At 40.0% G+C, this 15,339-nt stretch overlaps 3 protein-coding genes across 7 annotated transcripts in view; 2 read left to right on the top strand and 1 right to left on the bottom strand.

Annotated features, from left to right (window-relative positions):
* The window catches only part of capn5a (calpain 5a), a 22,138-nt gene extending 10,169 nt beyond the window's left edge, over positions 1-11,969 (top strand). For 2 of the 3 annotated variants that reach the window (XM_058634283.1, XM_058634282.1), the window contains exons 4-13: positions 5,527-5,735; positions 6,189-6,381; positions 6,485-6,678; positions 6,895-6,972; positions 7,244-7,439; positions 7,542-7,664; positions 7,757-7,953; positions 8,551-8,672; positions 8,768-8,904; positions 9,212-9,778. In XM_058634283.1, coding sequence (XP_058490266.1) covers positions 5,527-5,735; positions 6,189-6,381; positions 6,485-6,678; positions 6,895-6,972; positions 7,244-7,439; positions 7,542-7,664; positions 7,757-7,953; positions 8,551-8,672; positions 8,768-8,904; positions 9,212-9,388 — 1,626 coding nt within the window. In that variant the 3' untranslated portion in view covers positions 9,389-9,778. Of the gene's footprint in view, positions 1-5,526; positions 5,736-6,188; positions 6,382-6,484; positions 6,679-6,894; positions 6,973-7,243; positions 7,440-7,541; positions 7,665-7,756; positions 7,954-8,550; positions 8,673-8,767; positions 8,905-9,211; positions 9,779-11,836 lie in introns of those variants that run through there. The other variant, XM_058634284.1, reaches the window with a different exon arrangement.
* ompa (olfactory marker protein a) lies at positions 1,960-3,623 on the bottom strand. The gene is made up of 2 exons (XM_058634289.1): positions 3,540-3,623; positions 1,960-2,391 (listed from the first exon to the last, which is right to left on the bottom strand). The coding sequence occupies exons 1-2, from the start codon at positions 3,606-3,608 to the stop codon at positions 1,960-1,962; spliced, it is 501 nt and encodes a 166-aa protein (XP_058490272.1). The 5' UTR covers positions 3,609-3,623.
* Positions 11,970-12,938: 969 nt separating the features above from the next.
* Positions 12,939-15,339, top strand: part of myo7aa (myosin VIIAa) — a 58,700-nt gene continuing 56,299 nt past the window's right edge. For 2 of the 3 annotated variants that reach the window (XM_058634281.1, XM_058634280.1), the window contains exon 1: positions 13,000-13,062. The gene's annotated coding sequence lies outside the window, so the exon portion shown is untranslated. Of the gene's footprint in view, positions 13,063-15,339 lie in introns of all 3 variants that reach the window. The other variant, XM_058634278.1, reaches the window with a different exon arrangement.

Here is a 15,339-nt window from a genome sequence, read left to right as displayed (position 1 = left end):
AACCTTCAAGCATGACCTTTGCTTTAAGTACGTATACAAGGCTAAGACACCAAAACAATTTTTATTTTAAAGCGATTATACACTTATACATACTTATGGGGAGTGAATTTAATTTCTAATAAACCAACTATACCAGCACACTGGACTGTGAAATAATTATTGATAATGTAAAGGTATTTTGATTACATGGTGAATCCTAGTGAGTGAACAGTTTCTTGTAAGTTGTAGCCTCGGGCCCTCTAATTGTTACATGTATGTTTTACAAACATGACAAGAGAGTCGAACTGGAGTCATGGTTGGGCAAGTGTGTGTGTGAGCATTCAGTGTTTTCGCAGTGTTTTTCTTTTTCCACTGTCGGTTACTTCATTCCTCCTCTCTGGTCTCCAAGGTCCTCTGCAGCTCAGTTTTCCATTAGCTGGAGGAGAACTAATGTCTGCTTTAGATGTCATTGCCTCAGTGGAGCAGACAGTTGTCTTGACAGTAGTCAAAAGTTAAAACACAAACACTGGTTCTGAAACACTTACTGAGCCTCAGGTGTGATGGAGGAAAACTACATAGACATTTTACATTTTGTTGTTTGGTTTGTTTTTTGTCAAAGTGCACAGTTAGTGTGTTGACGTATTTCTTCAATACTATTTCCAATGCTCACACTCATAGTTGCGTATATAATGTCCATAACCTGACGTATCTGGCTGTTAAACCTCTGTGCTGCCTTGAAAACCTGTCAGAGCTTCTTATGTTACTGTCACTGACGCTCGTGCAAGGTGTGCATGCTGACACTGACACCCACTGGTCATCAACGTTACAACCATTTCTATGCATTTTTGCTGAGATTAAGGCAAAAATACAAAACAAAGTGTTGAAATCAAACATATTATGGAGGTATGTCATCAAGCTGGTGACTGATCATAGCTGTGTCAGATGGTCTCATCTATGGGGTATTTCCTATCAGCCACCCACAAATATATTACATGGAGAATAGTTTGGCCCGGGAAGGATCTTTTCATTGCATTCGTCATTGCTTGGGGATGAAAGGACACATTTTTTCTGCCATGTTTGAAGAAGACTTGAAAATAGGGACAGTCAAGTTGCACCACTGAAGGAATCATTCAACAAATATTTTATGGAGAATGCATATTCTTGTAGAGCCTCTTTTTTATAAATCTGACTGTACACTATATCAGAAAACACAAGACAGAATCTCTTGTCTGGACTGAAGTACCCCCCCCCCCCCGTCGAGTAACACCAGTGATAATCACCATCAATGACAACACACAGACAGATTTCAGTCGATTTTTAATAGATGTCACTCCATTGATCTCTGCTTTGTGTCAGGGTGAAAGTCATACAATGTGAATATTTGATATTTCCATTCACTGCCTGTCACTTCAGTGAGCAATAATAAAATGAATAATAATAAAAAAAAAAACAACATCAAAGACATTCATTTCATCAGTCATTGGCTGCTCAGTAAAGGTATGTTTTATTTACATGTTTTAATGAATTGTTATTAGTTTTGTATGCAAAAGTTGAGTATTTCATTGTGATAGAAAAATCAAACATTTTAGTAGTTTACGAGATGTCAATATTATTAAAAATAATGTGTACAGACTTTTTCTATGAATTTCATGTTTCTGTATGGATTTTAGATATTTTTGTACATTAATGATTCACACTGATGATACATATATTTTTTAAGTAGCACCAGGAAACAAGTGTGCAAGAGAATTGGTTACATATTTTATAAATCAAGTTAAAGTGCATTCATACATTACTTTAACATTGTTCTTCCAGTGAAAACACTTTCCCTACATTGTTCTTTGTTGTTGTTTTTGTTATAAAAAAAAAACGTCAAGAGTGCTGGACAGAGAATATTTAAACTCAGTGTTTTTTGATTCCTGCTCTAGTGTGGTGTTTTTCTTAAAGGTTGATGAACAAAATATTGTAGATGCTTTTCTGTCATTTCTCTGGTGTGAACTCCACTGAGCAGCTGAGATTTGCTGCCTCTGCTCCATCCTTGAAAGCAAACAGGAAATACATGACCTTCCTGACCTTTGCGAGCTCTGCAATCCTTTCACCAAACTCCTGCATGTCCGCCTCCAGGTATTTGAGCGGAGAATCCTCTGGGTCGCCAGCGTTGCGCCAGATTGTTCCAATGGGTTCCATTAACTGACGCGTCATCAAGTTGGTGAGGTCAGGGGTCCAGAGCTGGCAAATACCAGTGATGGTGACACGACCATGGCCAGAGAGGGAGAAATACCAGCGGGAGAAGGTCAGCTGCTGGTTGTGGAAGTCCAGCCGATATACGGCCTCATGGGGAAGAAGCAGACGCTCGCCATCCTGGCGCTTCTGCCCTGACCGCTGAAGAGACGACACGCGTAGACGCATCATCTGTAGTGGAAATAAAGAACGACAGGAAAGAGATTTGAGAACGGTCGGCTTCTTTACAACAGTCCACAGAAAGAAATCAGTCTAGTGGGCAAATCTCACATCTGATTAGAAGATTTGGTGACCAATGACAGAAAAATTCACACTGCTGTTAGCATGTCTACAAACTCTTTAACACACAGTAGGGTGGAGAGTACTGGGACATGTTGTATGTGACACAAACCAAAACAAAACATTTCTTTCTCTTTTAAAAAGTGAGCGGCGAATTATGTGATCTGGTGACAAATACGTTTCACACACTCATTCATCACACATCTGATTTCACACTTATGTCGTTGGTCTGATGCAGAGTGAGATTAAGATTAAGTGTACTATTATTAAATGGAGTGTGAATTTGATTGTCCACTCAAATAACTTTTTTCTGTTGTCCACCCGTGGCGTGGCGTGGCGTGGCGTGACGTACTTGTTAGTAGTGGTTGGCACTGTTGCCTCACAGTGAGACTATGCTGGCTCTGAGTCCCGGTCTGGGACCTGTCTGTGTGGAATTTATTTTAATGAATTTGTTTCTAATGAACAGCTTGTTCATTTTTCATCAATCTTGGAACATCGTTTATATGCATTTTAAAATTAATCTCTTAGTTGCTTTTTATTTGCAGAGAGTATTTAGTCAAGTTTCTATTAAAATGACAATTCTTGACATTTTCAAGTCAAGAAATTGTTAATCTACCAAAGCAGTGTAGCTCAGCCTTCAGGACAGCATTGACACTGGGTGTCCCACACTTCCTAACTTTATTGCCATTCCAGTCCAATCACCTGTCCTGTCAGACTTCATTTAGCCAATCTGCTCATTCATTTTCTTAAAATTCAATAATCTATGAGTCACTGGATTATTATTGCTGTAAATGACACTTCTCTGGACAACAAAGGTGCAAATTTGCTCTTCATCATCTCACTGTGGCTGATCGGTTACAACATCTCAAGCCATCTGTTGTCAGAGCAACAGACAAATGTCTTCCGGTAAACTGACCTCGGGATCACCACACTAAACACATTATTAAGACTCTGTTGACTATAAAACCGGAGACGATATTTTCATATATTTAAAAAATTGCCAACTGCAGAAAGTTGTCATTTGAAGTTTGAAATCTCACCTCTGTCAGCGTTATGTCTTCTTTGAATGGCAGGACTATGGTTGTGGAGGGAGCCTCGGTCTTGTTCATGTCCAATGTCAAGTGTCTAATCCTGGGTTAAAGAGAGAAGGTGAGACTCGCTTGTCTGCAAGGATGCTCTGAAAGCTGGAGCTCTGGGAGAGTTTCTGTTTGATTCATCCTCTCTCTTTATCCCTCCCTCCCTCTCTCCCTCTCCACGAATAGGCTTCTCTGTCTCGCCTCCCCTCTCCAACTCTTTCCACCACAGTGTAGGGGTGTCTCACTTTTGCCCACGGGGTAGTTTGGTTAGGACACATTGATTAGTGTTGTGTGCTACATAAAGTGAGAGAGGGGGTGTATTGATGTGAAAAACAGTATCAATCCTTTAAAAACCTGCACTGTGACATTTCTGCACCAAACAGGATTATGGAGATATCCACATTAACACATACTGTGCTCTTGCATTTGTTAACACTCATTCTGAACATGACTGAAACCATCAGCAGCAGTATCCGAGGTGTAAAGTACACGTTTCTGAAATGTCTGAATATCAAATGAAAAACCTCAGAGGGTTTTTATTTTTTCCCTTTTTTGTTAGGTGTTAAGCAGGTGGGTGATGTGTGAGGGTGCTTAGCAACAGAAGGTGCTGATGACGAAGGAGCGGGAACTCTGGGAGTTTCCTGAGGGCTTCTGGGAGCTCAGCTGGTCTTAGTTCAATGGATCAGTTATTTATTTATATCATTCACTTCACTGAGGATTTGTATTGTTTGTATATCTTTATGAGGTCCAAAAGAACCATAAGAATCTATCTTTGTAGGGACATTCTGACCTTGTGGGGACATTTTTGCTGGTCCACACAACTGGTTCTAGGGTTAGGCATTTGCTGTGATGGTTACGGTTAGGGTAAGGGGCTAGGGAATGGATTATGTCAGAGAAGTGTCCTCACTAAGATATAAAAACGTGTGTGTGCGTGCGTGTGTGTCTGTTCGTGTGTGTGTCAGTGGGGATCTTGGGACAGGATATGGGTGACAATTTTCCCTTGTTAAAATGTTACTTGCTTGTGTTAATTTTAGCCTCTTAAGGTTAATTAAGGGGAAACAAACCAGTTGTTTTTAAACATTAGTAAACGACATATAAAACAGTATGAGCTTGATGTTATTACCATTTTGTCTGTTTGTCAGTGCTTTGGTGGTTTATGCTTGTTTTTCGCATCTAAATTTGATTTTCTTTGTACTTTCTATATACTGTTAGTTAGATGTTTATACCGATTTATTGATGTAAAGTTTTTGTTGGAATTTATTCTTCTTAATGCGGCTATATGTAAATTATGTAGTTTACAAACACTGTAAATGCTCAAGATAATTAGTAGGATGTGAATAAATAACAGTTTGCAGTTAGAAGAAGTCTGTATTGTGTTACATATTCTGATGATAGCTTGTTAACTGGCTTGGACTCGCTGGTAGAGCAAATACTTGAAGGCTGGATCCTTCCTGCAGGTGCCCAGGTTCTAATCAGGCCCCAGATCTTTGCTGCATGTCTTCTCTTCTCTTGCAGATACTGTTCATAGACCTCCACTGACTCTCCATGATCACCAGAATCAAATCTGCCTCACTAATATTTGCCTTCAGGGTAACTTCTTGGTCTGCACACATGTACCTTTCGTCAATCATAAAGGCTTATCATTTTGCTCCTGTTTTCTTCCTTTCTCTGAGGAACATTACCTGTTGTTATCATCCTTGCTCACTTTAGTCACATGCCAAGCTAATTTGTGGTTCATTGACAGAGGAACAGGTTACCAAATCATATTAGAGCAGGAGTGTCCTTATATAAGAATCTCTTAAAGACTTGGCAGTTCTGAGGGCACCTCCTCTCCTAACAACCTAACATGTCTGAAATCTTCATTGCACATTACTACTGTCATCGTGAGCAAACACAGTAAACAAATCCTTATGTTTGTTTGACAATATGATGTTCTCGTTGTGTTTCCCAGGTGATCCCTGACTGGAAAGACCAGGAGTGGGACGAAGAAAAACCAGAGTTGTACGCTGGGATCTTCCACTTCCGTTTCTGGCGGTTTGGTGAGTGGGTGGACGTGGTGATCGACGACCGGCTGCCCACCGCTAACGGACAGTTGGTGTACTGCCATTCCAAGGACAGCAATGAGTTCTGGAGTGCGCTGGTGGAGAAGGCGTATGCCAAGTAAGCACTTACAAATCTTTGCTTAATTATTGCCACCGTTAGTGACGTCACCCAGGGTACCTTCACAGATGTAACCTGCAACCAAGCTCTTTTTTCATAGTACCAGCTGTCAATCACACTGGTGTCCATATTTGCTGTGCTTTATTGGAATATAATTTCCGAAATTGACATCGTGTGCTATTAACAAAGACCCAAAATTATCAATTGAGACATTAACTTCCCAGGAAAATGTTCACGTTCATGTCTATTTAAGTGATAAGTAAGCTAATTCCCATAGACTGAGACAGAGTTATTTTTTCAATCAGAGAAGATGCCCTCTTGTGGCTATCTAATATATTCTCTTTTCTCAGTTGGCTCCAGCAAACAAACTGGAAGACTACGTCCACTTTTTATGTCTGGTCTATGGTTGCAACACAACAGATCTATACATTTGTGTCACTATGCACTTTCTAGAATGTGTGGATGCTACGAGGGGCTGGATGGGGGCAACACGGCCGACGCTCTTGTGGATTTCACTGGGGGCGTGTCAGAGCCGATGGACTTGATAGAAAATGGATTCAAAGAAGATGAAGATAAACGGAATGAGTTTTTTGAGAGAGTCCTGAAGGTCCACAACAGAGGAGGCCTCATCAGCTGCTCGATCCGGGTAAGGAAATGTCAAATTCCAAAACACAACTGCTAAGTGAGTAAATGACCAAATGATCCTTAGACTGACAGAACCACTCAATTCCTCCGCTGTGTCATTCCAGGCAACAACTGCAGCAGACATGGAGGCCAGGCTGGCCTGTGGACTGGTGAAGGGTCACGCCTACGCTGTAACGGACGTCCGCAGGGTGAGACTCGGCCATGGGCTGTTGGCCTATTTCAGGTCAGACAAACTCACCATGATCCGCATGAGGAACCCCTGGGGACAGAGAGAGTGGAACGGGCCCTGGAGCGACGGGTGAGGAAGAGGAGGAAGCAGACAGTTTGTTTGTTTGGTGTTTTGATTATATATTGTGGAGGTGCATAAGGCACTTTGACAGAATCTCTTGTTGTAATTATTGTAGTTCATGCTGCTCGTGGTGGAAATACTTTTAAGTTATTAGTTTTGTGACATGGTTCTTTTTGACTTTACTGATGTTTTTGAAGTTGTTGACCTGCGTCTGCTCTTTTGCAGCTCTGAAGAGTGGAATAAGGTCAGTAAGAGTGAGCGGGAGAGCATTGGTGTCACTGTACAGGATGATGGAGAGTTCTGGTGAGTTTTGGAGCAATGCTGCCCTCTGTTGGCAGATTAGATGTGCTGGCATGTGGCACAGGTGACTTCAGCCCTGCAGTTATATGTTAAATTTAAGTCTATAAAGAGTTAAATTTTTGGTTTAATATCTGAGTGCACTGATTCCTAACAGATCCTACTGGATTTGTTAGTGTTTTTATCACAGATATCACTGGTCCTACTGTAAAATTACTGTCAGTGTATATAAACCTGAGTTCGATCTTACCCTTCCTCTCTATTTCCCTCTCTGCAGGATGACCTTTGATGATTTCGTTGCTAACTTCACAGACATCATCCTGTGTCGTCTTATTAACACCTCTTACCTGAGTTTCCATAAAACCTGGGAAGAGGTTGTGATGCGTGGCTCCTGGCGTCGCCATGACGACCCGCTTCTGAACCGAGCCGGAGGGTGCACTAACAACAAGCACAGCTTCCTCCAAAACCCACAGGTGTTCATTTGTAACTGCTCTGATTTGGTGTGTCTTGAAACAGTGGAAGAAAGACTGATATTTATTTGTGTGTGTGTGTGTGTCTGCTCTGTGCTGTTATAGTACGTGTTTGATGTGAAGAAGCCAGAGGACGAGGCTTTGATCTGTTTGCTGCAGGAGGACCGCAGAGCCAGACTGAGAGAGGGCAGAGGAGAAAACCTGGCCATTGGCTTCGACATACACAGAGTCAGCTGATTTTCAGCTAACATTAATGACAGTAGATTGTCACCAGTCTGACTGATACATGGTGAAACGTGCCATTGCATCTCTGTGTCCAGGTGGAGTTAAACAGGACGTACCGTATGCATGTCACTCAGCAGAAGGTCGGTGGGAGTGTCTTCATCAACTCCAGGTCTGTGTTCTTACGCATCGAACTGACAGAGGGGCGCTACGTTGTCATACCTACAACCTTTGACCCCGGCCTGGAGGGAGAATTCCTGCTCCGCATCTTCACTGATGTGTCTTCGGATTGCAAGTAGGAACACTCTTTCAAAGTTTGACACATCAGTGTTATTTCATTTTTGTTTTGTCTGTTTTTTTGTGTGTAAACGCGATGTTAAAGGCAGTTTGAAAAAGAAAAACAGAAAACCAGTGGCAGACATGAGCCCTGTCTTTTCCTCCAGAGAGGACTGGTCAGACAGATTAATGTGAAATATGGAGAGGGACAATTTATTAGTTAAATTTGATGTAGTATTATTTTACACTCACACCCAGGGAAAAAGGTGTTTATTTTAAAAGTCAGTAAAGACTTGTATGCTGCTGTTTTATAAAACTTCATTGTTGAGATGTGAGGATGTGTCTGTGTGTCTGTACGCTTTTACACTTTTACACATGGCACATCCCTGTGTGAGTCAGTCCGCATTTACAACAATTAAAACAGCAATTTGTAAAATGTTGTGTTTTTTTAATAAATTCATAGATTTTATTTCCTGATAACTAGAAGAACAAAAATAAGTTCACACCTCTTCCTCTCTTCCTCTCTCCCTCTCTCTCTCTCTCTCCCCCCCTCTCCCTCTCTCCCTCACCCCCCTCCCTCCCTCCTTTCCTTTCTACCTCTCTCTCTGTCCTGCAGAGAGCTGACTCAGCATCAGCCTCCGCAGACCTGCTGGTCTGGCCTGTGTGGTTACCCCTCTCTGGTCACTCAGGTCCACGTGCTGCAGGCAAATGGACTGGCAGGACAAGACTCAGATGGAGGTAAACTTGCATCGTTTCTTCATATGAGTTTTCAACAGTGACTCAGAGAAACTTGACAGGATATTTACTTAATGAGGTCCTCATCTTGACTTCAGTGTCAGACCCGTACGTGATCATTCGCTGCGAAGGAGAGAAAGTTTGCTCTGCAGTCCATAAAAACACGCGCAGCCCCGTCTTCAACACCAAGGGGCTGTTCTACAGGAAGAAAGCCAACAAGTCAATCAGCATTGAGGTGTGTATGTGTGTGTGTACCTGGTATTCCTTATGTTGTGGGGGACCTAAATCTGAAGATGAAGACATGTTTTAAAGTTAGGCTGAAGTCAGGGTTAGGATTAGGCCAGTAGTAATTTTGGTTAAGGTTAGAGTTACTCCAGGAAATGAATGTAAGTCAATGTAATGTCCTCTGAAGTCATGGAAACCTGTGTGGGTATGTGTTTATGTATATGTTATATCTATATAAGGCTGCAAACCTCTCTTTGTGAAGACATTTTGGCTGCTTAGAGCGTGGTTTAAAGCTCTCTCTCCTCGTTGTCGCTCAGATTTACAACCACAACGCGCTGATGGACTCCTTCCTGGGTCAGGTGACATTGCCAGCAGAGCAAGGTGAGTTCCAGCAAACGCTGCACCTGAGGGACAAGGGTGATCGCCGCGACAACGATCTCCCTGGTACTCTCACTGTTGCCATAGTGACCAGCTCCGTGCTCATCAACATCTGAGGCAGTCCTCCAAACTTCCTCTGTCCTCTGTCGCAAACTTTCTTAAATGACCACTTTACAACTCTCTCAGAACAGAGAGTTCACTCTTTTATAGAAAGCTTCACATCCTGCAGCGGGAAGTGATGACAAATACAAACCAAATTATTTTGTTTTTAGCTTCACGTCTTTAAATGTGTGTTTACAAAATGAGTTATAACTCATCAGTTAATCTCTATAACCTTAATAAATCATGAAAGTGCTAATGCCATTTTTTAAGTGTAGTTCAGAATCATTGTTTACAGATGTTTGGGATCTGATGTGATGTCTTCCAGCAGCTACTCTGTGGAATGTTTATTGCTTCTGTTTTTATTTACATTTTTAAATCCCATAAATGCCTTTTTTATATATATTTTATTTGTTTTCTGTCTTTTCTAAATATTTTTATGTTGGATGAAGCTTTAACAAGTGAAGTTGCTGTGTTTTACAGCGTGTTTGAACACAGCATTCATAAATCTTACTTTGTGTCATTAAAGGTAGTTCAATGAAATGCACTCATTCAATAGTTTAATAGCAGTTAATGAAACTAATGTTCAGTTAAAAGTGTTAAAACCATTTTAGATGCTTTCAGAGGCTTCAGCTGTGTTTCAGGGTGCTTCCATACCTAGGTTGTTGTTTGAAACCGGGGGCATTTGTGTGGACACAGCAATCGCACACCGTTCCAGTACAAATCAACCAGCTCGGTTGCAGCCGCTCCAACGAGAGGTTTGTCTACAATGTGTACACAATTTACCCACAGACCAAGCTATAACCAAGCAGCTTACACCTGATTCGTCTTCAGAAGACAAACGGTCTGGTGAATAGGTCGTTATGTGCCTCCAGAACACATCTTTTTCTTCAGAGGTGTCTTGATGCATCATCAGAAATATGCCATTGTTTTCTCTACTTACTCGCTCAAATTGGAAATGTCCATATACTGAATGCTGGTATATTACCATCCAGAGAACGGCAATAAATGCTATTGCCCACACTCACTGGTGTTAATCCATTTTAAATTATGGGAGTCTGAGGGATTTCCTGAAGTCCAAATCCCCCTCAATATTCTGACTGATCTTAAAACTGTTTATAAGCGTGTAGTGTTAAGGGTGGTGTCAAGTCGAAACTGCAGTGTGACAACAAATCGAACTAAGGTTAAGTGCGACATTGTACCGTATTACTCCCTGAATCGGAATGAAATACAGGTATGAAAGCACCGTTACAGAGAGGTATTTCTGTCATGTCATCTTTTTTTACACGGACAAAATAGTAGAAACACCTTTTTAAGGGAGAAGTTTAATGTTTACTGATGCTCATAGTCGAGAAAACCACTAGTGCCGTTGTTTCAGATACGCCAACTCAAATATTTCTAATGATGAATTAACAATATTGTTTTGAAGGAGGGCTGCAGCGATTATTCTATTAATCAATTATTAATTTATTAATAAATCAATCGTCAACTATTTTCATAATTGAGTCATCAGTTTGAGTGTATTTTCAATAATTGAAACAATATAATATAACAAAGAAATCATTCAAACTGAAAATGTTTGTTTTGTGGACAAAACAAGACATTCAAAGACATCATGAGATCCAGATCTTGTAAACACTGATCTACGTTTCCTGACATATTAATATGGACCAAACAATTGCTCCATTCATTTAGAAAATAATGGACAGATTAAATCTATTATGAAGATAATCGCCAGTTGCAGCCCTAAATTGAAGTATGGAGCTATAAATGACTTCAAATGTGATACAAATGTGAACACATTCTGCACTCGTGTTTTAATTTTTTCTTAAAATCGTCTTACATTAAACCGTTTATCCCTGTGATAATAAACTGTGAGTTAATTTGCTCTCATGTTGAACCACTTTCTTTGACTCTAGACTGATGTTCAGTCATCAGTTTTCTTCTGATCTCACACACTTTTCACTGTTTATCTCACTAATCGATTTTAAGGTTCTGTTTTTGTCAGCATTTGTTTGTTTGTGAGCTGCGTAACTTAAAAAGTAAGAGACAGATTTTGATGTAAGTTTTTGTGGATGTAGTTTATGCAGAGATGATTAGGTCTTTTGTCTGTACTGACACGTTGGGAAACTGAACGGCCTTGGCATAGGTTTGAGCTCTCTAGTTAGAAACATTTAAAATGTTCTTTTAAAAAAAAAAAGGCTGGTTATCATTATTTCAATTCTGTTTATCTGTACCTTCTCATTTTAAGTATTTAATGTTTACAGGTTCCTGTCTGTTTTATTCTGTCATAGTCTGAGATTTTTTATTGGCAGATGATTTCTTTCAATAAACTTAGTGTTGACAGTGTTTTTTGTTGACTTCACTTTATTCTTTCCATCAGCTGTTACAAGTCTGATATAAAGACTGATTGAAGATAGATTTAAGTGTGAACTCTTTCTTCAGAAGACATTTTTTTATTTAAGGCTCGGCTCCCGGCTCACCCTGCCTTTCACCCTGTGTCTGCTGATCCTTGGTGAAGGATAAATTGGTCGACAAATGGAGGAATGGATAAGTGTCAAATTCAATTCTGTGCCTGTATTTGGATCCAAGGAGACAAAACCTAACGGGGATTAAGTAACACGTCACATCTCCATGAGGAGAGGTTGATTTTTAAGTATTAAAAGCAACAAACAGGTAAAAATTCAAACAACATGGGTTCTCAAGAGGGTTAGTATGTGACTATAGCCAACTGCTAACCCAGCATTAGCCATGTAGTTATTGTTATAATTAATGTCAGCTCATTGAATTAGCACACATTTGCAAAACACAGTCGCTGTGCATGCGAAGGGTCACCAGTAACCACAAGATCACACCGTAAACAATACATTTTAGACAATTCACATGTTACTTAAATATCAACAAACGCATCAATAAAAATTGGTTTAATTACATGAATCAGCATGTGTTTGCATGGAGATAAGTAAATTGGGTCTGTTAAAATGTGTGTTGTTATATTATGACAACCAAAAAACATATACTATAGAGAGTTTGTAGAGTTTTTGGGGGGGTTAAAATTAGAAAAGTTAGAATTAAGTTTATCTTAAGATTTAGTTGGTTAAGGTTAGGGTAAGGGGTTAGAGAATGCCTTATGCCTTTGAGTGTCCTCGGTAAGAATGCTGTATGAGAATGTGTGTGTGTGTCTGATTACAACCTCCCCTACACTGCAGCTCATCTACCCCCTCTCTCTTTTACAGGGATCAGTGGCAGTGAATGAGCAGCTTACCGTGTCACTGTTAATACCAACAAGAAAGAAGGAGGAGGGGGGGGGAAGAGGGAGTCATTCACTGCTTAAAACTCTGTTTAAGTTCACACGAGAGAGAGAGAGGAGGAGGAGAGACAGAGTAGTGACAGGGGAGGAGGAGAAGAATGTCTCTAGACTCTGAAGAAAAATAAAGGTCTCACTACAAAATACAGGAACTAGAAAGTAAAAAGTGAAGGTGTCCCTCTTCTTCCAACTCCTCCTGCTGTGGGATTAACAGATTTTTCTGCATGTCCTGGAGAAAGACTGCACCGTCTCATCCTTCTGTCCTTCAGCCCTCCATCATCCCTCCGTCCACCTGTCAGGATGTCCGTGTGTGGTGAGACCCCCCGCTGAAAAGAAGGGAGGAAAGAGAGAAACAATAGAAGTTCAGATCACGCAAAAAAAAAGGTGAGAACAGTCAACACGGGCTTATAGAGGCATGTTCTGCATAATCTCCTTACTGTGTGTGGATATGTTTTCACTGTGCTTCAGTTGATGTGTCTTTGTTTACCTTTTCTCTTGAAATGTACAAACGCACGCAGAATACATTGTTTCAAACAGTGGTTTCAGTGGAATTCTAATGTTTGTGGAATAAGTTTCCAGTATCGTGACGTGTGTCTTGTAAAATGATGCACATGCTTTTAAACGGTATCATATTCTGCAGTATCAATAATAGATGAATCAACGCTTACCAATTTGTGGCATTCAATATTAAATATTATAACATTATTTTTTCATACAATGTGGTTGTAGTTGTATTAAATATTGATAATATTGACATTTTAAAACAGGAGTTGACCAAAGGGTTGTACATTGCATAAATAGACAGGATATGATACAATGTAAACAAGAAAAGCAGTAGGAAAACAATTAAACACACAATACAAGAGCAATAACAATATAAAACATAAAAACTGCCAACTCGTACACATGGACAGGGAACGCCAAATAGAAGGAGTGGGTTTTAATTGGGGGTTTAACTCACTCCACTACAGCAAAGACTGTCTCCCCAGTGTTTTAACCTCCATCTAGATACAGAGAAGTCGTATTTCTGCAGACCCCAGTGATCGTGACGGTGAATATCATGATCAGCAACTTACAGATGAGCAAAACAGAAAAGTTAAATAAAAAAATATATATACATTTACTTATACACTTAAGGCTTTCATGGAAACATGGAAGAACTTAATTTAATACAGTAACCACATTCACAAAACTAATACCACTAATACGAAGAATAAATCATCTTAAACACTGTCAGCCGCAGACTACTGTAGGAATTTGATGATTTGCTCAACTAGACTTTACGAATGCATTTATAAATTTGTATCAAAGTTCTGATTGTGTGGTTTTCGTGTGACTGTGCAGCAGCTCGGGTTTGACTCCTCGTCCCTCCCTGAGTACTCATGCTGCCTTTATTCTCTTATCATTGTGCCAGTGACCGTATCACAGTCTGCTCTGGGTGCAGCTGAGCTCATGTAAACACTCACTATTACACACAAGCTGCTGATGAGAGAAAAATCATGCAACATTTGACTGTTTATGGCCTAAAAACACTAAACCTGTGCTGGTGTCGTCCTGTTGTAGAGACACACAGAAGGTTTTATTATTGACCACAGCTTCTGTAAAATGATACTTGAGGTTTTTTGGGTGTGGGTATGTTTGCCCAGCATGCAGCCGTCGCCAAGAAGCAGCCTGAAACAGTAACATTCACCTTCCCTGATAACATGGCTGCCACCAGGAAACACAGATTTTACACTTATCTGCATCTGACTATATCAATGATATCTTTAGATTGTGTTTGCATATTTATCTCACTGTTAGACAGCCTTTTTTTAGTCTGGAAACTAAAGTTTGTGTCGTTTTCTTAACCGTCCACCAAAGTCCACAGAGAAAATCAGTAAATTTACGTAACAGCACACAGGACGTGTTGATCCACTGCTGCCTCCATAAGTCTAGTAAGAAATTGTTTGGGACTTTCTGTGTCTGAAATCCTTCGTTCAGATTTATCTAAATAAACAAACATAGCAAATAAGGCAGCAGTAGGTCAGCAGCTCCTGTCTCACCGTGAGCTAAAAATGCTTATTTATTGTATGGACTTTGGAGCAGGAGAGTGAGTGGTTTACGAAGTCTTCTGTTTTCTGTTGGAAAGACTTCTTTTTTTTTTTAGAACGCTAAGAAAGTTTTTATGGTATTTCAACTGATTACATAGTTACTTGATCAGAAAATACTGAAAGCAGCCAAATATTAAGTTTTTAAATATTATAAAATGCTAATGCTTATTTGCTATAGGTTACAAAATGGATGCCTTTGTTGACACAAAGAAGGCTTAGAACCAGTACCAACTACATTTAGACATCTTTTTGTTTTCAGAATAAAAAAGAAAAATACAGCTATTTACTCTGTCATTATTTATTATATGTCTTGAAGACACACAGAGTTAATTTCACAGTGGTGTTGACAGGCAAAGTAACAGTGGACTCAGACTGTGTCTTTCAGCTGTTTGTCATCTGACTGATGGAATTTCAGACACGCTTCAGTTTCTTTCTTTCTTTCTTTCTTTCTTTCAGTTACATACAGTTAACTGAAGATATGACACAAACACACACACAGACAATGACTGCACACACGACCTTTGTCCATCTCTGCTGGGGTAATTAGATGCTGAAATATTCATAGGCACTG

Source organism: Solea solea, chromosome 7, assembly GCF_958295425.1.
Source record: "Solea solea chromosome 7, fSolSol10.1, whole genome shotgun sequence".
Classification (NCBI taxonomy): Eukaryota; Metazoa; Chordata; class Actinopteri; order Pleuronectiformes; family Soleidae; genus Solea; species Solea solea.
The sequence above is the reverse complement of the archived record's forward strand: the minus strand, read 5'-3'. Positions and strand labels throughout refer to the sequence as shown.